We start from the raw sequence: 22,778 nt of genomic DNA, 5'->3' as shown, positions 1-22,778 counted from the left end.
AATTGCAAACACGGGGCGAACCGGCTTTATTACCTCCGCAGAAAATACCTGATTTGACGGCCACTGGATGGGCACGTGGAAATGGCTTAAATGTATTTGCTATTACAAGACTTGATCCAAGGATGACAAACGCCTGCGATGCACCGGCTTCCTTCCTGCCCCAGCACGCTGGCATCAACTTCTCCCCAGCATCATTATATATTAATGTGGTTTATATCTCATCGACTTACGTGGAATCAGTATCCTTTTCTTTCTTGCGTATACCAAAGGCCTTCCTTGTACGTTTTTTCAATCCTGTGGATAGAAGGGATATAAATAAGAATGCAATATTAATATTATGCTTCAAATGAATCCTCCTAAATGTTCCTTATTCCCTTGCCAGCTGTAATTCATAAATAACGTCAAAAAAAAAAAAAAAAAGAAAGACCCAAACCCAAGAAACTGCCCGCAGGACTTTGCGGGTAGCGTGTACATTTGCTTATGCCTTTTATTTGTTCCTTAACGCTTATTAACTTGATCTCAGCACGTGCGACTACATATTTCACAGTTAATATTTCTAAGCTTGCTGTCTTAATTATAGGACTCCTTTGCCGTGCTGCATGTGGGTACTAAGGGTGGGGAAACCCCCCTTTGGTGTAAAAAAAAAGAAAACCAAAAAAAAAAAACCCAAAAAACAAATACATTTTAAGCCATGAGGCTGGTTATCTTCTGCACCGATTCTTGATCTGCACGGTGCTTAAAACCACGCCTGGTACCAGCGACGCTAGGGCCGGCCGGGAAGCCCCGGAGCCCCTCGGGGCAGCGGCCACCACCGCAGCACTTTGAAAAACAGATGGAGGGGAGCGGGTTTCTGCGCGTTTCTCCCTCTTTCCCAGCCTCAGAGCTATCCAGGAGAGGGATTTTTCATAACCGCTTGCAGCAAGCACACCAAGGAAGGCTTTGGGAGCACTTTAAGCTAGCGCGTCTCACTTGGCTGCCTGGTTTTCGGCAGATGATTTTCTGCCGGCGGCGGCCGTCCAGCCCGACTGCCGAGACCCGGCTGCGGCTGGAAGCTGCTCTCGCGCCGGACGCTGCCGGACACGCTTGTCGTGCAATCGCTGCCGGCGGCACGATAGCAATTAATTTAGGTCAGGGTGTAATTTAGAGATCCTGGTGGCCGAACCAGCCGATATAAAGCATGGCCCTTGAGTCTCGAACAGCTATTTCTGGCCTCTTTCTTTTGGAGCTCCGAGGAGTTTGGCTTCGGTCCGGAAGTTACCCAAAAGCGAAGCACCGTCAGGCGGGCACAGCGGCCACGGCTGCAAGGATGCGGCGACGGTCTGGAGCAGCGAACGCAACGGCTCACACCGATGCAACGGGCCGGCCCGCGGCAGACGGCCGCATCGAGCGTTCGGGAACCGCAGCAGGTCCCCGCTCGGCAGCGGCTCCTTCCCCAAAACCTCGCGGCAAGCAGAGTCAAGCCATCGCCCAGCAAACGGGGACCACCGTTAGCCGCAGCCCGGGGCCCACCGGCGGGGAGCAGAGGCGGGTCTGGCAGAGCCCCCGCCGCCCCCTCGCCGGGTGCGGAGCCAGCCCCGCAGGGAGCTCAGCCACGAAGCCACGGGCACCTGCGCCGGTCCAGCGGCAAGGAGACAGCCACGGGGTGAATTTGCAGGGAAGACGAAGACGCTGCCGTCGGGAGCGCCGTCGGCCGCACGCGTGCCCGCGCAGCCCTGCTGCTGCAAGCCTTCCCCTCCCCGACGCGGCGTGCAACGACTTGCGGAGGCGCGGGCAAAGCTCAGCGGCACAAACCAGGGTTGCCGCGACTGGGACGCGGTTACGCAACGTGCGCCGTACCAGAAGCACAGAGCTGTACTTGTGCTACAACCTGCTTCCTTAAAAAACGCTATCTGAGATTCAATGAAAAAACCTCAAGCTTCTACCGCGAGCGATACGCTGGAAGAGCCAAATCTCCTGTAGCTCCCCTGAAATCGGCTGAAATCCCCCGAAATCCGGACACCCTGAAAATCCCCTGAAATCCAGGCACCCCAGGAACGTGGGTGCACTTGTTCCAGGAGCTGTGTGCCCCGGCACAGTTCGTTTGACGGATGCTTTTCAGGGAGACCGGGTTTCTTTGCTCTGCCTTCTGTTTTGAACGTGCCCTTGAATTGAAATTATTTTCCATTTTCCCCGGGAACATCCTGCTCTTCTGGGCATTGACTGAAGCATGCAACGAGCACACAAATGCTAGCTTCCTGCAGCACATCAAAAATCGGTGGGTTGAAATTATATTAACAAAATACACGTGGGATGCTTCAGGTTTTCGATACCCTATGGCCAGGTGGTTTTTCAGGCCAACAGTCGGACCAAGCCAGCCAGGGCAGGAGCAGGAGAGGCTCCAGCAGGTCTCCTTGGCATTGCTCACGGAGCTTTTGGGTTGGACGTTTCCCTCTGTGAAATGGGAAACAAAGGGACTGCTCCCGAAAGCCGCACCCAGGGCACTTCGCTAGTCTGCCCAAAGCAAGCATTACAGAGGCAGGGATGAAGGAATCACTTGGGGCATCCGCACCCTGCCAGCCTACGGGATCCATCCACCGCCAGCCCATGGGATCCGCACCCTGCCAGCCTACGGGATCCGCACCCTGCCAGCCTACGGGATCCATCCACCGCCAGCCCATGGGATCCGCACCCTGCCAGCCTACGGGATCCATCCACCGCCAGCCCATGGGATCCATCCACCCCCAGCCTACGGGATCCGCACCCTGCCAGCCTACGGGATCCACACCCCCCCCTGCCCACGGGATCCATCCACCGCCAGCCCACGGGATCCATCCACCCCCCCCAGCCCACGGGATCCATCCATCCCCAGCCTACGGGATCCGTACCCCCCCCAGCCCACGGGATCCATCCACCCCCCTCAGCCTACGGGACCCACCCACCCCACCCCCAGCCCACGGGATCCATCCACCCCCCCCAGCCCACGGGATCCATCCACCACCGCCAGCCCACGGGATCTGCACCACCCCCAGCCAACAGGATCCATCCATCCCCAGCCTACAGGATTCCGCACCCCCCCCACAGCCCACGGGATCCATCCACCCCCCCCCAGCCCAGGGGATCCATCCATCCCCAGCCTACGGGATTCCGCACCCCCCCCAGCCCACAGGATCCATCCACCACCCCCCCCCCCCAGCCTATGGGATCCATCACCCCCCCCCCCCCCCCCCCAGCCCACGGGATCCATCCATCCCCAGCCTACGGGATCCGTACCCCACCCAGCCCACGGGATCCATCCACCCCCCCCCCAGCCCACGGGATCCATCCATCCCCAGCCTACGGGATCCACCCCCCCCCAGCCGCTGAGGGCAGCGCGAGCAGCCGGGAGCGATGCTGAACCCCCCGGACTCGCCCCGCAGCCCGGGGCGGCCAGCTGCGTTTTTACTACATCTTGCCTTCCAGCTTTCCTACAATTGCTGCAAGACTCAAGCGAGTTATTAATAAAACTGAGGAAGGTTTCCTTTGATCTCACCCCCTCGAATAACTTCATCCTCCAAACTCAAAGTAGAACGGGGAGGGCCGAAAGCCCCAGAAACGAGTCGTTGTTTAGTCTTATCTGCAGAAGCGCCCAATTTGGCTAAATTTTGTAACGAAGCCTTCTGCTCGGTTACATAATGGGCCCACCATCTGCTTAAAACGGTAACGATCGAGGGGGGAAAAGGGATGTTTAGGAACGGCAGAACAGAAATGAAAGCCGCCTTTGGAGACGGTTGTCGAGAGCCGGCGGGAGCGGGTCCCCTGCCGAACCCCACCGCCTGTCCCTGGCCGCGACACCAGAGCGGGCCACGGTTTGGTGGGCGACAGCGCGGTGATTTTGCCCAACGCGGCTGCAGCTCAGAGGAGCCGATGCCTCCCCGGACGTGGCCGACCCCAGCCCAGAGAGCTGTTAAAAATGCCCCGTCTGATGGTGCGGGGACAGAGCCGAGGGTTGTGCACGGAAGGGCACTGCGCGCTTCGGTCCTCGAGCCTCATTCCGGTTGGGTTTAGGAGCTGAAGCACCATGAAACCAGTCCTGGCAAGAGTCATCCTTATCAAAAAATTAGTATTATTATAAAATCTTGTCCACAGAGGGAATGATACATGGAAACACTACGGGTTCGGGGGAACCTCCCAGGACAAGACAGATTTACTGCTGGAAGAGAAAAGGTGATGGTAAGCGGAAGAGAAAGCAGAGAAGAGGCAGTGAGGCAGCAGAAAGACGGGTGTGAAAGAAGAAAATAGAGCGTATCCACGTGGGGCATCGCGGGATGGCTCGCAGAGCCGGGAGGAGCCCAAATCACCCCTCGGACGATGCTCTAAGAGCATCTCTAATGGAGATCAAATCCCACTTCTCCCAGTCAAGAAGTGCCGGATCCAAACTGTTTCCGGCAGGAGGACCCGGTGATCCGCGTGGCCCTGCGGCGGCGGCGCCGGGTGACACCAGCACGAACAACGGTACGCGTCACCCGAAGACGCGGCCCGCTCCTTCGGCTGTCCCCGCTCTGTACCCAGCGCCTCCGGGGGCCCCTGGGCAAGACAGCCAGCTTTCCTCCCCCCTCCAGACCCATCCCCTCGCAGATCTCCAGAGGCAAGGGTTTCCCAAAGCCCCGAGGCACCCCACAGAATCACAGAATCGTATAGGTTGGAAAAGACCTTTAAGATCATCGAGTCCAACCGTAAACCTAACACTACCAAGCCCACCACTACACCATGTCCCTCAGCACCTCACCCAAACGTCCTTTAAATACCTCCAGGGATGGGGACTCAACCCCTTCGACTCAACCCACCTCGCTGCGCAGGCCGTAGGGGGCACGCCGGGAACGCGGCTCCTTTGACCCGTCCTGACTTTGCCCGGCAGCGCCACAGAACTTCGGCCACCGAAATCCCATCGGCCGCAGGGCTACCGGAGGTGTCGGAAAACTGGGGATGAGGTCCCAGGCCACCGAAAGTGCCGGAGCGATAGCGGTGGGTGCGATGCGGTACCTGGCTAACGGCAGCACCGGAGGGGAAGGATTTCAATCCCTGCAGCCCCAGCCATCCTAGCCCTCTCCCCATCCATTCACCCCGGGGACTTCCTACCTTACCCACAGGAGGAACGTTCACGCGCTCAAGTACGTAACATTAATAATTACAGCAGTCCCCACCTACCCCCCCAAAGCCTTTTGTCACATCCAGAATACGAGGGAAGACCCACCTCCGCAGGCTGCCCAGCGCCGTGGGGCAGGCGGCACAGCCCTGTTTTAACCTCGGCTTAAGACCGCGCTTTGGGTTGGGCAGAGGCCAGGACAAAGCTCCAGACAAGGCTCCAGCTTTACCGCTGGTTTCATAGCACCGGAGCAGGGGGCCAGGCGCGAACTCTGCCTTCCCACCGACAGCTACTGCGCTCCTCGCCGCTGGCTGAAAGACCGAGGGCCGCTTTCGTTCTGCACAGTTATTACGGGGCTACAGCAGAGGTGGGCTGTCCCCCAGCTCCCAGCGGGAAAGGCCACGCGTTACCCTCCCCAGCAGTTCGGTTCAGGCTCTTGGAAGGGGCACAGTAACCCCGGTACGAGCCCCCGCCGTGCCGAGCCACCACAAGCACGAGCTGGAGAAAGCGCCAGCAACGGCGGCACCAAACACCGTACCCGCACGTCCTGCTCGAGGCCCAGCGTGACATCCTTCTTCCGCGGGGGACGTTAGGCTAAAATGTTTGCAGACGGATGCATTTGACATCTCTGCCCTCTCCTTCAGCAGGTTTTCCTCGGCGAGCCTCGTGCGCGGCGGCCCGGAGTCATTCGTGCGCTATTCCCCGCGTGGCAGCGAGAACGCCTAAAACCACATCAACGGCCTCAAACCCAGCCTTGCCCGCAGAGGACAAACACGAGGAAAGCCACCGGCCCCTCCAAGGTACAACAACTTCACTTGCTGCAATCAGCCCCCGAGCCAAGCGGCTTCGAATGCTCTTACTCAAAGACTCGGAGTAGCCACAAGCCAGGGTTGAACTAGCCGTCGCGTGCCGGGGATCTCATTTCAAACACAAATGGCTCCCTGCATCGGGGGGCATTATTCACCTTTTATTGACTATTATCCTTTTTTATCCTGGCGTACCTAAGAATCGGCACCTGAGAAATACAAATTAGTCTTTAACACTATGAAGCTTTCTCAGCTTTATTCTTAAACTACCAACATCTTATTTTCTATACTGAAGATGTAACACCTCTACAGGAAAAATAACGCTTTTCTCCCAAACCCCGTCCCTCGTCCTCCGTCCCCAGGTGCGGGGAGCAGCTGCTGCTTCTGGACCCCCAAATATCGAGGGGGGGGTCCCTGGAGGAAGAGCTACTCACTTGGGAGGACGGGCAAGATAAAAGCAGCACACCTCTTAAAACGGAGAAAACATCAATGAGACTATCTGTGCCTTAAACGCTTTTTTGTGATGACTACAGAAAAAAAACCACGATTGACATTAGTTCAACTTAGATTGTGCAAAGATAAAGGTTACCTATTGCCATGCCAGAGACTCAAGACCAAAGCACCTGGGGGTAGGGGGGGGAAGAAGGGGGAGAAGTAGGGGGGAATAAAAAATAATCACCGTTAGGTTTGGGTTTGCTTTGTTTCGGTTGTGCGGATTCTTTCGGCAGGCAGCTTGGAGCCGGGTTTGAGCAATCCCCTTTCCCCACCGCGCACAAACCTGCGCGCGCTCTTACCGAATTGCTTCGCGGGGTCCGAAGGCATGGAAGCCTGCTGCCGTTTCACAGCCAAAGGGCTTCGTGTTTGGTGCGGGCTCGCTTTCGCGCAGAAATAATAATCCTCCCTTTGCTCAGCGACACAAAACCGAAGGCAAGGCAAGAAATAATAATCCTCCCTTTGCTCAGCGACACAAAACCGAAGGCAAGGCAAGAAATAATAATCCTCCCTTTGCTCAGCGACACAAAACCGAAGGCAAGGCAGAACTACTCCAAGTCGTATCCAGAGGAAAAAGCCAAACGGCAAATGAAAGTTTAAGAAGCGAGGGTGTAAGCACGCCAAGCCCCAGGCAGGTAACCCCGTAGCAGCATCCCCAGTGCCCCTTGCAGCTCAGCCCAGCAGAAGTTTCCCCCGCTGCGAGGCAGCGGCAGCCGGCACCTCCCTCGGGCCCGGCTGCTGCACCCATGACAAATCTGACATGAAAACGGGCGTGTTTGGGCCATTGCAAACACCAGGCATTCTCAACCGCCACGGCCTTGGTAGCAGACAAGCCAAGTCTCGGTAACTGTGCTGTTTGGGTCCGTGTTGGTTTTGGGTTTGCCCACCCTATATCTTCGTAACATTGAAAATGCTTTACCTAAACCAACCTTTGCGTTAACGCTCGTTACCAGCCTTTCAGCAGACTTAATAACGCGGCGAGGAACCGAGCCCTCCGCGTGCTGCCTCGATACGGTCATTAATATTTTAACCGCCTTCATTTACAAGTCTAATTGCAGCCGTTACCCTGGCGGAGAGAGGACGGGCCGTCGGAGGCAGCAGTCGGGCAGCGACGGCACCGGTCGCGTCAGCAGCCCGAGGGGGCTTCTCCTGCGGCAACCTGGCCCTGCAGACCACGGCCAGGGCTTACAACACGAGCCCTTCGGCAGACAAGGTCTTCTGCTGCTCCCCCCTGCCTGCCCCGCTGTCGCCGCAGGCGCCGGGCTCCGGCCACGGACCCGTCACCGTTAAAGGTCACCAGGCAATTAGGCAATTAATAACACGCCATTGCCTACGCTGTTACCTGCCTTCTTTCCCAGTTTAAAACGCTGCGTCTCGGCTACCTCCGTAGAGCAAGGTTTAGCACAGATTCACTTTTTAACCTATTTAAACCCATATAACGTGGTCCGTGGGAAGGGCTCACGCCAGTCTCCAGCCCAGGCAAAGCGGCAGGCTCCTAGTACTGCAAACAGCTTTGCATTTGCTCTGCTGTGGTCTCCCTCCGTTTTCCCCCTTGTCGAGGGTATTTATTTCTGGCATTAGCCTCCCATCCTCTGTGCAAAGTGACACAAATAACGCGTGCCAGGTCTTTTTACCAAACGTCTGTCTGCCCGGTCGATAAATTACCCTTCTCATCCCCTTGAGGAAATAATTTTAAAACCCCTCTCTATGTCAAGTCGACTGGTTGTTCGTTTCCCCCCTCAATTCCGACGGCTTCCTTTTCCTAGCAGGGCTAAATTACCCTATTTTACACTTTCTGACGAGACGCTCTCCAGCTCCCTGTCCCCAGCGAGCCCTGTGGTTCACTGCTCTCCCCCAGCCTCTCCTATGGGTCTACTGGGGCCGTCCTGCGCAAGCACTTTGCTCCGCCAGCCAAGATGTCCCATCCTTCTCCGCACAGGGACATCCTCCAGGACACACACAACGAAGATACTCCTACCAATTTAACAACCACCACCACCAAAACCTCAACCGACCAACCAACCACCCGTTTCTTACAGCTCAGCTCCTCTTGCATCAACAAAATAAGAAGTCACCCAGAACTTCTTTCCAAAGAGGAACCTGTCCCGAGGCCAGATCAGAGGATTTTGCTTCAAATGAGTCTTATGAGGAGCGGCTGAGGGAGCTGGGACTGTTTAGCCTGGAGAAAAGGAGGCTGAGGGGAGACCTCATCGCTCTCTACAACTGCCTGAAAGGAGGTTGTAGAGAGGTGGGGGTCGGTCTCTTCTCCCAGGTAACAAGTGATAGGACGAGAGGAAATGGCCTCAAGTTGCGCCAGGGGAGGTTTAGACTGGATATTAGGAAATTTTTCTTCACCGAGAGGGTTATCAAGCACTGGAACAGGCTGCCCAGGGAAGGGGTTGAGTCGCCATCCCTGGAGGTATTTAAAGGACGTTTGGATGAGGTGCTTAGGGACATGGTGTAGTGGTGGTTTTTGGCAGTGTTAGGTTTATGGTTGGACTCAATGATCTTAAAGGTCTTTTCCAACCTATACGATTCTGTGATTCTGTGTCCAGAGAAGGGCAACGAAGCTGGTGAAGGGTCTGGAGCACAAGGCTGATGAGGAGTGGCTGAGGGAACTGGGGTTGTTCAGCCTGGAGAAAAGGAGGCTGAGGGGAGACCTCATCGCTCTCTACAACTGCCTGAAAGGAGGGTGTAGAGAGGTGGGGTCGGTCTCTTCTCCCAGGTAACAAGTGATAGGACAAGAGGAAATGGCCTCCAGTTGCGCCAGGGGAGGTTTAGACTGGGTATTAGGAAATTTTACTTCACAAAAAGGGTTATCAAGCACTGGAACAGGCTGCCCAGGGAAGGGGTTGAGTCGCCATCCCTGGAGGTATTTAAAGGACGTTTGGATGAGGTGCTTAGAGACGTGGTGTAGTGGTGGTTTTTGGCAGTGTTAGGTTTATGGTTGGACTCAATGATCTTAAAGGTCTTTTCCAACCTATATGATTCTGTGAAATCAACTCCAGCCACCATGCATTCCCACTGGGACAAAGCCCGGATGAAGGAGGAAGGTGCCACGGCAGCGGCTCAGGGAGCAGGAGCAGCCCCGTGGCTTTAACGACAGCAGGGACAGTAGCTTTTGTCTCAAGTGCCACCAGTGGAAGCCACCACCCTCCGCTCGGGGAAGGGACCACCACCAGAGCCTTGGAGATGGGGCCAAGGGGCAGCCGTGTTTCCCAGCAAGAACCCAAATCCCCAGCGTGACGCGCGTTTGACCCGTGAACAAGCCTCGGTTTCAACTGAGAAGGTTTACCTAGGATTGAACATTTTCCATGATGATAATTTTGATTGATATTTGGCTGGCGGGGGTCCAGAAACCAGCTGCTCCCCAGGGTAAGGACGAGACTCTCCCCGCACAAGCAAAGTCTACATTTTAACCAGTCAGGACATTTATTTCTCTGAAAATTTGCTGGGAAATCCCTTCAAAAAGGCTGGGGGAGTCACCCACGGGGAGCTTAGTTGCTTTGCTACCTCAAAAATACGTAAAAAGTCATTTTTAAAAATAACAGACAGCGGATGCCCCTTCTGAAGAGGTGCAGTACTGTATGCACACCCAGCTCTGCCCAGCGGCCGCGTGACCTCGCTGTACCCAATACTTCATCCCAGTAAACCAACAGTTTCCAGTGCAAACGGTCACTAAACCGCCACATTTAGCTTTGCCACGGGGGGATAACAAAGCCACCTTTGCTAACGAGCTAGCCAGGCATGAAAGGTCCTTACCGTCTACCTATGTGAATTTACTCTACCCTGTCACACTTCCCAGTTATTGAAAAAAAAAAAAAAAAAAGAAAATTATCTGGTTAGCAAAGTCCCACAGACACGTATTACAATCTTCCACATGCTCACAACGGTTTCTCCCTGTTAGAAAATGAAAAAAAAAAAAGGAGGAAAAAGGGATGGTGGTCTCACTGCCGCTTCTCTTGCTCCCTGCTGGAGCGGAACACTCTCGGCTTCTTGCCTGTGGCTTTCAGGAAAGGAGATGCTTGAAAACAAAAGTGAGCAACAACAGTTGTGGGTTCGGGCTTTGTTTTTAATCTTTTAAATAAAAATAAACGCCGAGAAGTTTGCTCCTTATCAGAAGTTTCAGCTGGAAGACACTGAAGGACTTAACGGTGTTTGAGAGCCTAAAACAAGACCACAAATAAGCCTGAATAAAATAAAACATCGCAAGTTACTGCTCTGGGACCATTTTCTCCTGCAGTAGGAGCGGTTGCTCCTGGCTCAAGGTCCCAGGCCGTTGAGCCTTGTAAATATTGCCGTTTTGGGATGTGGCAGACACCACCTTTCACCGGGGGGTCCAGCGACGGCGCTCGTGGTTATCATCAAGGAGATCAAGGGCTTTGTACCAAAACCAAGCCCCCCCATCAAGCGGGGACACGCCAAAGAGGAGCGGAGAGGTGGCGTCGCACCCGGGCTCGGTCCCGCTCAGCTGCAGCACCCAACCCCAGCACCCAACGCTTCTGGAGCGACCCCGGCGCCGGCCCACGGCCGACGGGAGAGCAACGGGGGCAGCCGAAAGGCTGGGGAAGGAGGAGACGGGCACCCGCGGGAGCTTCGTCTATTCGGCACAGCACCAAAACCGCGCCGGGAGCGGCCGCGCTGGGGTCCGAGCACCTACCCTGGAACGGGCACGTGGCGATGAAGGGAGCTACGCTGCGATGGACAGAGGTAATGCAAGATCCCGCGGCCGGTTCAGAAATACAGTCACGTTTTCAACTGCGAGGGTAATTAAGTCTCTGAACAGGTTGCGGTGAACTCTGCCTAAGGAGTTTTTGAATTAACGTTCAACGCCTTTCTAAAAATACATCTCCCATTCCAGCTACTAGACGTGAAGAACAACTTGGAGAAAGCCCTGTGGCCAAGCGGCCACCTCTGGGTTTGTGGCCGCTGACGCACGAGTCCTGCCGGCCCCAGAGCAGCAGCCCCCGTGCCGGGCTCCGCTCCTGCCCCGGCGCAGCGAGCATCCATCCCCACCTACCCGGCGGGGCTCGGGCTCCCAGGACCTTCACGTCTTTCCCCTTCCCTTTGGTCGGCACCTCGTTCCCTTCGCAAACCGCCCAAATACTCATCGCGGCGGTCGGAGTCAGGCGTTCACAGGGCTGGGAAAGGGCACAGCCCTCGAGCCGAAACCCCTGCTTGGCACGCACCCATCACGGTGAGGGTGCGCGCACCGGTATATATTTAAATATACCCGAGATTAAACCCGTGTCTGGGCGTTAGAGTGGCCCCTGCGCTCTGCGGGCACGATTCAGTTCAGGTAACCTGTGCCTGCAGCGCAGGGCAAGGCCCCAGCCTTTAACTGCAGCCCCAGCACGCGGGAATACGCCCCGAGCTGCGCAAATATATTTATATTCCATATAAATAGAGGTCTGGGCTCTCCCCATGGCAAGACCCAGCGCCAAAATCGGCATCACTGCAGCTGGGTGCGGCAAGGAGCCCAACCGTTTCCACCTCCTTGCACGGGTGCTCAGCGGACCCGTGCCCAGCCCTCCTCCCACGCAGCGGGGCCGCCCGGCTCGGGGCAAGCCCCAGCCCCAAAGCGAAGCTTGGGGACCAGGCCAGCAGCTGCAGAAAATAGAAAATAAAGAGCAGCATCAGCAGGACGCATCGCAACGCACACGACATCGATTCGTTTCTCTTCTGCAACGGAGCGGGGCGTTTCGGGACTATTTAACAACAGAAGGATGCAAATTGTTGCTCATAGGTTATTCACCAAGCTCAGTAAAGCAGCTGCAGGAATTGCTCGCCGCCTGCTTTCCCCAGAGATTAGGGGTTTTTTTTAATATCGACTTTCAGAGACCCTGGGTGTGCGGCAACCGAGGGACGCAGGACACAAACGTCTCCACCAATATCGCCAGTAAATTAAATCTGGATACAGTTGTGGCTTTCATTCACGGCTGGCACGCGCACAAAAACACCAGATGCATTTCTAAAGGTTGCTGTGCTATTTAAGAAGTTGTCTAGGACAGGCTCTCCCTCCCAAACGACGCTCCGATTGCTATTTTTAGGGGGTTGGGGGGTTTTGGTTTATTGGGAACGGGAGAGGATGGTGCTCCCGTGCCTTCCCTGGCACCAAGCGGCTGCGGGAGGGCGTTGGGCTCGGATGTGGGGCAGGGCCCTGCAGACCGCGCGTCCAGGGGACGCCCACGCACGTTACATCGCCCATGCTGGTATTCCGCCCCCACAAAAAAAATAATATTAATTAAAAAAAAAAAAATCACCCTTCAAACTTCTCCTTTTCTTCACAAGGCTTTGCCATTACAGCTGCTCCTCGGCTGGAGCCACGGCCAACAGCAGGTCCCATCCCAGCCGTGTTTTAAAAGGCATCTCCTTAAAACCCATTGCCTCCACGCACACCGCAGGCTCCCAGCAACGACTTCGATAATCTTCTACGAAAAACGCACCAATTTTGCGGTTGTGCTGTTCACGCAGAACGTCAGGGCTTATTAAAACCCACCAAAATCCTTGTCGAGGCGTGACACTAAGCCTTCCATGCACCCCGTGAGTTATCCGCCCCGCTGCAGCTGACATCCGTGTCGCCCTCCACAAACCCCCACTCCCGATTTCCCGGTGGGGAAGAGGACACCCGGGCTGGTGGGGTGGGTTTGTCACCTGCATGACACGGGAGCCGCTTCCTTGGGGACAAGGTACAACTCCGGGAGAGCTGCCAGGGAAAAAAGTCACTTGCTCTCAATTTGGTCGTCCAAAAAAAAAAAAAAAAAAAAAATTTGCAATATTCACGTTTGCATATGAGGAAGATTTACACCCAAAATAAAGCGTGACGAGACACTTCTTTCCAGTTCTTCTAACCGTCCTGTTCCTCCCACAGTCTGCTGTCAAACGAATACCTGGATTTCAAAAGCAGTGATTAACCGTGGCAATAGCGTAACTAAAAATAAGAGCAGGAGACCTGACCCGAAGAAAGGCTTCATTTCCAGGCAGCGCTTGACGAAGCTGACGGACGGAGCTTCTTCCACCCATCTGTCTCCCCGCAGAGGAACCGTGCGGCGCGAAGGAGCTCGAGGTCCCCGGGTGAAAGGAGCCCGGTAAACATGAAGCAGAAATGACCTTATTCTTAACAACTTCTACAGCATAAAGGACCTTATTAACAACAACCTACACAGGCTGCTTCGGCATCCTCTGCGCTACCAGCAAAACCAGGCCAAACCCCTGCAAAACTCCAATAAACCGCATGAAAAACCAAGTCCTCCTTTGACATTTGGAAGGGCACCTTAAGAGGGACCTAAAAGTGCCCCAGAGAGCAAATCATCAGGCGTGTTCACCACCACCACCAGCTCCAAGCAAACCTCGCCAGTAACGAGGTGGCTACAGGGCTGGTTTGCATCTCTTAATTTATTTGCTGACAGCAAAATACTTGGGGAAGATCATTTTTTTAATCACGCTGCTCCCAGCAATAGCGAATCAAAAAACCAGCCCCTCAAGAAGCACGCAGAGCCGGGTCCGCGTCCACCCACCGGCCGCCCCGCGCCTGGTCCCCGGGAGGGGTTCAGCTCTTCGGGGAAGATTTCGATCCAGATTTTTTTGGTACTGGCTCGTAATACCCAAGTTTCTTTTCCTTTTCAGCTGATACAAAAGCTTCTCTGGTTAAGCCACCAAAGAACTCACCCAGGCTGATGTTTTAGGCATGAGCTTGTTCTTGAAGCTGACGCTGTCTGTAACAGGAGCGGGGCACGGGATCCAGCCCGTCCGACCTGCGCCCACCGGGCGATTTGGTATTTTAAGGGAAGCACAAACCAACCAGACGCGTTTAAAAGCCTGACACCCATTTATTATTAATTGGCTCTAATAACAAGGTGCATCTGTAACGATTTCTAGAGATCCCACCTTAGAAAACCGATGTACTTGTGGGGCTGGATGAAATCCTCCAGGCACCCGAACCGGCAGCCGCGGCCGGGCAATGAGGGCAGGCTGCGAAACCTGCCCGCAGCATCGCCGCGGCTCAAGCGATCCCAAACCTCCCTGCAAGATTATTTCCACACATCCTACGCACGTTAATCTCAAGTTGATCTTTTAAATTCCCTGCAACACGCAGGTGGAGAATTTTAAGAGGTCGTCTCCACCCCCCCCCCCCCCCAATAACTCTCCTAAAACAACCAAAAAACCCCACATATACACAAAAAAGTTGTAATTTAAATGCAAAGAAAGATGTGCCAAAGCCAGGGGTGCTTTGCCGAGGCTGGGATGGGTCAGAAATGGCTCTCAGATAACATGGGCTGCAAAGTACGATTTTTCCAGTCCTGGTACCTCACTGCTTTCAAACAATATTATCACTGTCAGCACTAATCCGGCGTAAATAGGGACGCGGGAGGGAATTTCCCCTTCCCACCTCTGCAGCGAAGCCCACCGGTGCGTAGGGCAGGAGACTGGGCTTTGTAGCACGGGGTGGGAGCTCCCGAAGGACAGCCCCGAAATCCCACGCCTCTGGCTCCCAGGAAAGCGCGCGCAGCCCGGGCGGCCGGGCTTGGCACCGGCGGCTGCCTGGTGACCGTCTACGAAATCAAAAACCCACCTAAAACGGAACTGAAAATTAAAATAAATCATTCTGTGAGGCTGTAAGCGCAAAAAGAAACAGCGGCTGTCACCGCTGCAAGCCGTACTGCTCTTTCACTCACCCAGATAAAGCAAAAAACCTTCACCAACCCCCGGAAACATCCGCCTGCAACTGAACTCGTGTGAAAAACAACTAGCCGAAGCTATTCAATAGCCGGCGAGGCAAACAGGGCTACGCTTTGTCCTACGGCGTCGCACACGAACGGCCCGCTCCGCTAACAAACTGCGCAGCAGTCCGGCGTTTGCCTTTTTCCCACTGAACCTGTAGGAGCTCAAATACACGGTCTTAAAGCGAACCAAAACCGGCTACGTTGGGCCAGCACAGCAGACGGGAACGCTACCACACGCGAGCTTTGCTCGCGGCCCCGGCGGGGAGGCAGCCCCCGTGGCCTTCCCAAAGACGGAGGGATTTTTAGTGAAAGTCTCTCGCTAGAGCAAGTTTGGGGCATGAAAATGGTTTCGGATCGCTGGTTTGGGGAGGAGCTCTGCCTTCCCCTCCTTTCCACTTCTCCCTCCACGTTGTCCCCTCTCAGATCCCGGCGGTGGGCCGGGATCCCCAGCACCCAAAAACCACATTTCATACCACCTACAGCTTCGCGGCCTCAACACCAGCGTTTAGGGACGGGTATTTCCACACACAACGTGTTTTTCCACCTTTAACTGCTTAATACCCCGTGATGGAGGTTCAAGAAGAATAGGCACCTGATTTAACCTGTACTTTTTTTTTTTTTTCTCTAAAGTGTCTTTAAAATTTGAACAAGGCCAATGAATCATGCGGAAAGTTTCTGCCTTGGCAGAGAAACCCCAGTTGCTGCGTTTGGGCACCGGTTCGAGTTGCCCAAGGGCACACTTTAAACTGGGGCTCACTCCAAGGAGGCATTTTGCAGACCTGCATCACGTGCGGTTGTTGAGTTTTGCCATATTTTCTATTCTTTCTTCCCCAAAACCCCCGCCGTTCGGGCTTTGCTTCAGCCGCTACATCCCATCGATGGTTTTAGGAGCGAGGCAAACGGCAGGCTTCGCTGCCCCGCGCGTATTTTGGTTTCCATCCTCAACGCCACCGCTTCAGCCACCACGTTGGCACCGTATAGGTTTTAACTGGCAGGTACCGCCAGCCCCACTCCAAAGCGTTTCCCAAATTCCCAGAGCTTAGGTGGGGCCTTTTACTTGGTGGTTGTTGCTTTTGAGCTAGAGCCATTTATCCCTTCTCTCCTTTAGCGTGGAGAAACACGCTGCCACTGAACTAGAGATGGAAAAACCCACACCAGCTCAGCGGGAAGGGTTTGGATGCCTGCAAAAAGGTATTTCCCCCCCCGCCCCGTAGACGAGAGGTTGCTCCTGCAACCTCTGTTCAGGTTGCCTGACCTTGGGACCACTGAAAAAATTAATTCAAAATTGACGGGGGTGTTCTTCAGGTCCAGTTTGGCCAGTCCAGCTCCAACCCGGAGTGCCCGAGACGTGGCTGGAAGCACCGTGACGGAGCACGTCGTGCTCCCCAGAGCGGCTCCGGGCTGGGCACACTAACTACATCCCCTGCTTTTGAACCCACAAAACCAAGAGCTAAAGTGCTCCTTGCCGTTTCTGTTGCAAACGCTTCGCTCCCCGAACCCCCATTTTCCCGTCCCTCATCCTCGGTAGCTCAAAACCTCGGTCTTCCCGCGCAGGCAGCGCCTGCGGGCAGGATCAGCCCTCAAAACACATCCCAAAAAAGCTTTATGCATGTCTTTGAATTTGAGAAGTGGCGAAATGTCCCCAGCCCTGTGCCCACCCTGGGCTATGAGGGCAGCCGAGCCGCTGGCCCAGGGACACCATCGCCCCGTGCCATGCAGGGCAGAACAGAAGGGTCAAACATAATCTCACAGAATCGTAGAGGTTGGAAAAGACCTTTAAGATCATCGAGTCCAACCATAAACCTAACACTGCCAAGCCCACCACTACACCATGTCCCTCAGCACCTCATCCAAACGTCCTTTAAATACCTCCAGGGATGGGGACTCAACCCCTTCCCTGGGCAGCCTGGTCCAGTGCTGGACAACCCTTTCCGTGAAGTAAAATTTCCTAATATCCAGTCTAAACCTCCCCTGGAGCAACTGGAGGCCATTTCCTCTCGTCCTATCACTTGTTACCTGGGAGAAGAGACCGACCCCACCTCTCTACACCCTCCTTTCAGGCAGCTGTAGAGAGCGATGAGGTCTCCCCTCAGCCTCCTTTTCTCCAGGCTGAACAACCCCAGGGCCCTCAGCCGCTCCCCATCAGCCTTGTGCTCCAGACCCTTCCCCAGCCCCGTTGCCCTTCTCTGGACACGCTCCAGCCCCTCAATGTCTCTCTGGGAGCGAGGGGCCCAACACTGAACACAGCATTCGAGGTGCGGCCTCACCAGTGCCCAGTGCAGGGGCACGGTCGCTGCCCTGGTCCTGCTGGCCACGCTATCTCTGATACAAGCCGGTGGGTTGATTGATTGAAACCCAAGAGATTCTCCTCTTGCATTCATGGAAAAATAGTTTCCCCAGCAGTGCCAGGGCTGTCGGTTCGGCAGCAGTCCCAGCAGGTCTGCAGAAGCCCCCGTTGCCTCCCAGGACACGGCTGGAGATGCTCCCGCAAGCCAAAGCCCCCAGCCTCCTCGCAAGCCCGAGCTCGGTCGTGGGTTACTGCTCTAACAACGTATTGGAAAATGCACATCCTAATTTGGTGCTATGGTCCCCGTGTATTTTCTGGGATGGTTTTGCCATCCATGCCCGAATTTATGTTAATTGCCTCAAACCTGCTATCGGCTTTCTCAAAGGAAAAACCAAATGTTTCTACCAGGCCGTTTCCTTGCCGAGTCACACGGCCAACACTAAGCACATTTAAAAACACCGTTTACTGAAACGAGACCACCTAAAATATAATAAAGCCAATTTTCTCGCCTGATCAAGAAACAGGCTTTTTTACGTGCCCTGAGATGCCTCTGGGCCCAGGACTACCTGCTCAGCACGATGAAAACATAAGGCCTGGAGACAACCGCTGCTAAAGGATGATACAAGAAAGCTTTTGCCATTTTGGATGCGACCAAGTCATCCACAGACGTTCCCAGAAGGACCAAACTCCCCAGAAACTGGTGCAAAAAAAGCCTGGAGAAGAGAGTTACAGAGAAATTTCCGCTCCGGGAAAGCTTCTCCCCAGCAAACATCTGGTTTGGGCTCTGGAAAAACGCAGGCACCATCGCCCGCGGAAGAAGAAGTGACCTTCTCCAACGTAAGCGCGGCCGCTCCCACCAGGCACACGGGCGTCTAATCTTTCTGAACGCGGCAGAGCTTCTGGCTCGAGTGACGTGTCGCAGCAGGGATTTCAAAACTTCATTAAGCTGGATAAAATACCTTCAGTACGTTGGAGATGCAACAGATGGATTAAAAAGAAAAAAAAAAAAAAGGAGATAAACTTGTTCTCGTGCACGGATGTTTACCTTCGCGACGTGCCCGGTGCGTTTGAGTACCGGCGAGTTATTTAACAATCAAAGGGAAGACCCAAAGACCTCTCGCATCTACAGCCACACGTGCAGAGACCTTTCCAGCACCCGGTGGGACCTTTCCAGCAGCAGCTTAGGTCCCAGAGGTAGCGCTGACACACGACGCAGTTTTGCTGCGGGTTATTTTTGTCAATTCAAAGCTGGGGGATTTTAGTCCCTACCCCCAACGTCTGCTTTCCACCCCGCGCGAGCGAGGCCAAGCGCGGCAAAGCCATCCCCAACGCGCCGAGCCTGCCGTGCCAGGGCAACGCTCGCACCCCGGGGTGCCTCGAAGGTGGACCATCCGCTTCTGGCGGTCGAGACACCACGTGCCACGCGGTCAGGTCTCCTCCCAGCAAGGTCTGGTTGCTTGAGGCAGCGTCCACGCTTCGTTTTTTTAGACATCATTGTGATTTTTTAAGCATACAGTGAAAAAAAATACGCGCTTTTGCTCCCCGTCTACCAGGAGAATGGGGAAATGCTCCATACTGGGTTCAGAACAAGCTAGTACACGTTGCACATCGTTCTCGAGGAGCCAAATTCTCTTGTTTCCAAAGAGGAGAATCCAAAACCATCGCCCCAGCCAGGGCCATCCCGCCAGCCGTGGGCGATGCGGGGCGGCCCCGTGTGCCGGTGCCGGGGCCGCCCGTGGGCACCGGCCCGTGCCAGGCGGGCACGGCCCAGCTCCTCCCCGAGCTCCACCCTCGGCTTCCCGCACGGCGTCCCACATTTTGGCGAGACCTATTGCAAGCGATTGAAATAGCTATTGCAATGAGAAAAACCCTTTAACGTGTTTACTGCAGGGAACTCGAAGTATTTTGTGCAGGTTTAAAAGTTTCGGACTAAATTAAGCTAAGCACGTTCAAAAGCATTCTTATTTTCAAATAAAGCATCTCTGCAAGGTGTCAGCGTCTCAGTAGGATGCTGGTCACAAAAGGTTCACTCTTCCACAAATAGAACCGCGTTCCAACTGTTTAAAAATTCATCAAAAGCAGTAATTATTTCTCCTAATGCTATTTTCTCACTTCCGTTCTAGGTTCCCGTACGCATTAGCTAGTTGGGGAACAACACGTTAAACAGTTTAATAAGTCACAAATAATGGGGGAACTTTTTATGGCTAGATTGTTGGGTTTGGTTTTTTTTTTTTTTAATCCAAGACTATTTCATGAAAGGCGATTCCGCCTCCGCCAGAGCCCGACGAGCCGGCGGCCCCGGCCCTGGCCGACGTCCCCGCGGCGTGGCGGGATCCCCTTGCCCGGGCCACGGCAGCCGAGGCTCCGGCACAGCAGCACACCGTGGGCATTTCACAAGCCAGGCAAAAATCCTCAAGTTAAAAAAAAAAAAAAACCAAAAAAACCCAACCAAACAAAAAAAAAACCCAAAACCAAACCCCCAAACAAACAAGAAACCCGTGCGCCTTCCCCCAACCAGCCTCAAAATGAGTTGAATAACACAAACCAAGAATTACAGCAGGCCGACTTCCATTTATCTACATTAATTCCTCCACAAATGGAGGCACTTTGGAGAGAAACCGCGTTGTTTATGATATCCTGCCGAACATTACCTGTCCTTGCACAGGCTTTGTGCCTGGTTCCCAACGTGCCGTGTACGGCAGCACCGCCTGAGGAGTTTGATGTCACGGCCTAAAATCGAAATCTCTTTTGTCTGTGACTTTATCATCGGTATTAGGGAAGACGCTGAAGGCGTTTCCTCATATCAGAGGACACCAACGCTCCTTCCCTTAACACCAAGGAATCAAAAAAGAGCGAGCAGCAATTCCTCCGTCTTCACACACGGCATTACAGCACCTCCATTCCCAAGGCTGGGCAAATATTTTAAGCCAATACCAGAAGTCTCGGTTACAGGCAGCCCGACACCTTTCTCGGCTGATTTGGGCAGGGTGTCAGAGGGTGATTTACAGGGACACGCCGAGAGGCAGCCCAATTTCTGCCTGTCATCCCGGGGAAGGCCGGGCAGCTGCCTGGTTAGCATGCCGGCAGCGCCGCGAGCCCGGCGCCGGATGCGGCTCCGCACAGCCCTCGCCGAGGCGAGCCCTTCTGCCTCCGCCAAAGGGCCATCGAAAACATAGCGAGAATATTTCGATCTTGTTGGCCCTGAAGTATCTACCCTGCTACCAAAAAAAAAAAAAAAAAGTCTTCCTTTCCCTGCATATTACTCCAGAAGGCATTAAAAAAAAAAAAGCTTTACATGTAGCCGAGATAAAAAACATAGGTTAAAATTTCTTTAAGAAATGCCCAGGGGCTTTTCCACAGACGATCAGATGCACAGTCTCACAACGCTCCCTGAAGTATCTGACGCCTGGAGCCCATATTTTCTTCTCGTTTCCTTTTTTATTCCAGTAAGCCTCAATCCATCATCCCCCCTCCTCATCCTCAGAGCCTGCATCTTCAAACCAGTGACCCTACACGGGAAAAATTACCTTCAGTCCAAATATCCTTGCTTCCCACTGACAAGATGCTCACCCGTACAGCTACCCTGTAAAACCACAGGGTCCCCTCTCTCCCCGGCAGGCTTCACGGTCCCCGGTAAGATTACGCTTCGATTCATCCCCTTCGCGTCGCGCCAGGCTGAGAAAGCGGGTTTCCGAGCAGAGGATGAAATAACGCTTAAAGGACCTTAATGCCGAGCGAGCCACGCCAGCCCGGGCTCCCTCTCCCCGCCCGGGCTCCCGGCTCCAGCCGGAGGAACCGGCGGCTCTGCCGGCTCACCGGGCGCTTGCAGACCCCCGGCTGCCTACACAGGCTGGGGATGGGCTTGCAAATAATCTGCCAGGCTTCGTGTTATATCACCATCCGCCAGCTTGCCAGCAGTGGGCAGGGTACTTCGGTTTGACTGGGATTAGGGGGAGGGGAGGATTTTGTTTTTATTATTATTATTATTATTTTATTTTTTAAAAAAAAAAGGAAAAGGATTCTCACGCACAGGTTCAGTGCATCCTCCTTCCTCCACCGTTGCTTTTAAAACTCTAGCAATCCCCAAGACATGCTCAGATCATCACCTACCTTCCATCATGGTGGCAGAATTGCATTCCTCAATTTCCAAGGAGCCTGAAAAAATACAGGAGAATACGATCCCAGTTACCAGATGCTTAACGTAAGCCCTTCAATCCAACGCCTCCGATCCCCGGCTCGCTTAGCTGCCAGAATAACCAGGAGGGAACCAAAAAAAAAAAAAAAAAAGGAAAAAAAAAAAAAAAGGGGGAAAGGTGCGGAGGCTAACGGCAGGCCATGGATGCTGCTGTGCCTGTATCACCTCCAGGATCACCGGAGGATGCTGAGAGAAAGGGAGGACGAGCCGGGCTGGGCTCCGGCGCTGCCGGCAGCGCAGCGGGTCCCTCCCGCCCCGCACCTCTCACATGCGCGCTCGCTCCCGACACAGCCACCCCCTTGGGAACACACCAACCTATTTCCCATTCCCCCCCCCCCCCCCCCCCACTTTCACCAAAAGCATAACCCCTCTCCGTACCTCGTGACGCACTTCCCCTCCCTCTAATCCTATTGCAGCGGCTGGGGGAGCCAGATTAATTACCAGGCGCTGTCAGATTAGACCGGCTAGGAAGAAGGGGGGGGGGGGAGAAAAAAAAAATAAACCCAGCCTGGATAAGGCAGCGGAGCCGGCTGCGATAGCACCGGGCGCGAGCTTCGGCGCGCTCGGCGAGCAGAAGGGCCGCGAGCTCGGGTGCGCATCCGCGGGCGCCGGGCCCTCCTCGCCTCTCCCGCAGCCATTCAAGAGAGAAATCCATCGGGCTGACGTCACATCGCCAGCAATTAGCCCCGAAAGGATGATGCGGGAGAAATTTCTCCCCGGCTGCCTTCCGAGAGCGCCTGGGAATTAATTTCGCGCGAAGAGCGGCCAAAGCATCGCCGGAGCGGGGAACAAAAGAGGCTGGGGAGGGAGCGGGGGGTGGCTGCAAGAGCTGACCCCCAGCCTCTGCCCGGGGACCCCCCCCATCTCCCATCACCTCGGCCAGCAGCAGCCGGTGCCGCCGCTGCCCCGGGAGAGGCCACGAGCCCGTCCCACCAAACTGCCTCGTCCCCCCCCGTTTCTCCCTGCCGCAGCCACGGCACCCGGCCCCCCGGCACAGACCCTCGCCCCGCCGGCCCCCCGAGGGGTCTGCGGCCCTCCCCGCCTTGGAAACCATTTCTCAGAGCTGCTACGAGGGCAGGGGGAGCGTGGCTGGAGGCCGCGGGCAATGCCGACGGGGGGCTACGCGGGACGCTCCTAGGGTTACTCCAGTAAACACGCGAGAGACAAAATTTCT

The 22,778-nt window shown here is 54.9% G+C and overlaps 1 protein-coding gene across 1 annotated transcript in view; it reads right to left on the bottom strand.

Annotated features, from left to right (window-relative positions):
* Positions 1 to 22,242, bottom strand: part of SGIP1 (SH3GL interacting endocytic adaptor 1) — a 59,482-nt gene extending 37,240 nt beyond the window's left edge. Inside the window, exons 1-3 of the mRNA XM_075508945.1 lie at positions 21,983 to 22,242; positions 21,520 to 21,564; positions 231 to 294 (exon numbers count right to left, since the gene is read on the bottom strand). Coding sequence (XP_075365060.1) covers positions 231 to 294; positions 21,520 to 21,529 — 74 coding nt within the window. The 5' untranslated portion in view covers positions 21,530 to 21,564; positions 21,983 to 22,242. The remainder of the gene's footprint in view (positions 1 to 230; positions 295 to 21,519; positions 21,565 to 21,982) is intronic.
* Between the last annotated feature and the right edge of the window lie 536 nt (positions 22,243 to 22,778).

The sequence above is a fragment of the Mycteria americana genome, chromosome 7 (assembly GCF_035582795.1).
Source record: "Mycteria americana isolate JAX WOST 10 ecotype Jacksonville Zoo and Gardens chromosome 7, USCA_MyAme_1.0, whole genome shotgun sequence".
Taxonomy (NCBI): Eukaryota; Metazoa; Chordata; class Aves; order Ciconiiformes; family Ciconiidae; genus Mycteria; species Mycteria americana.
The sequence above is the reverse complement of the archived record's forward strand: the minus strand, read 5'-3'. Positions and strand labels throughout refer to the sequence as shown.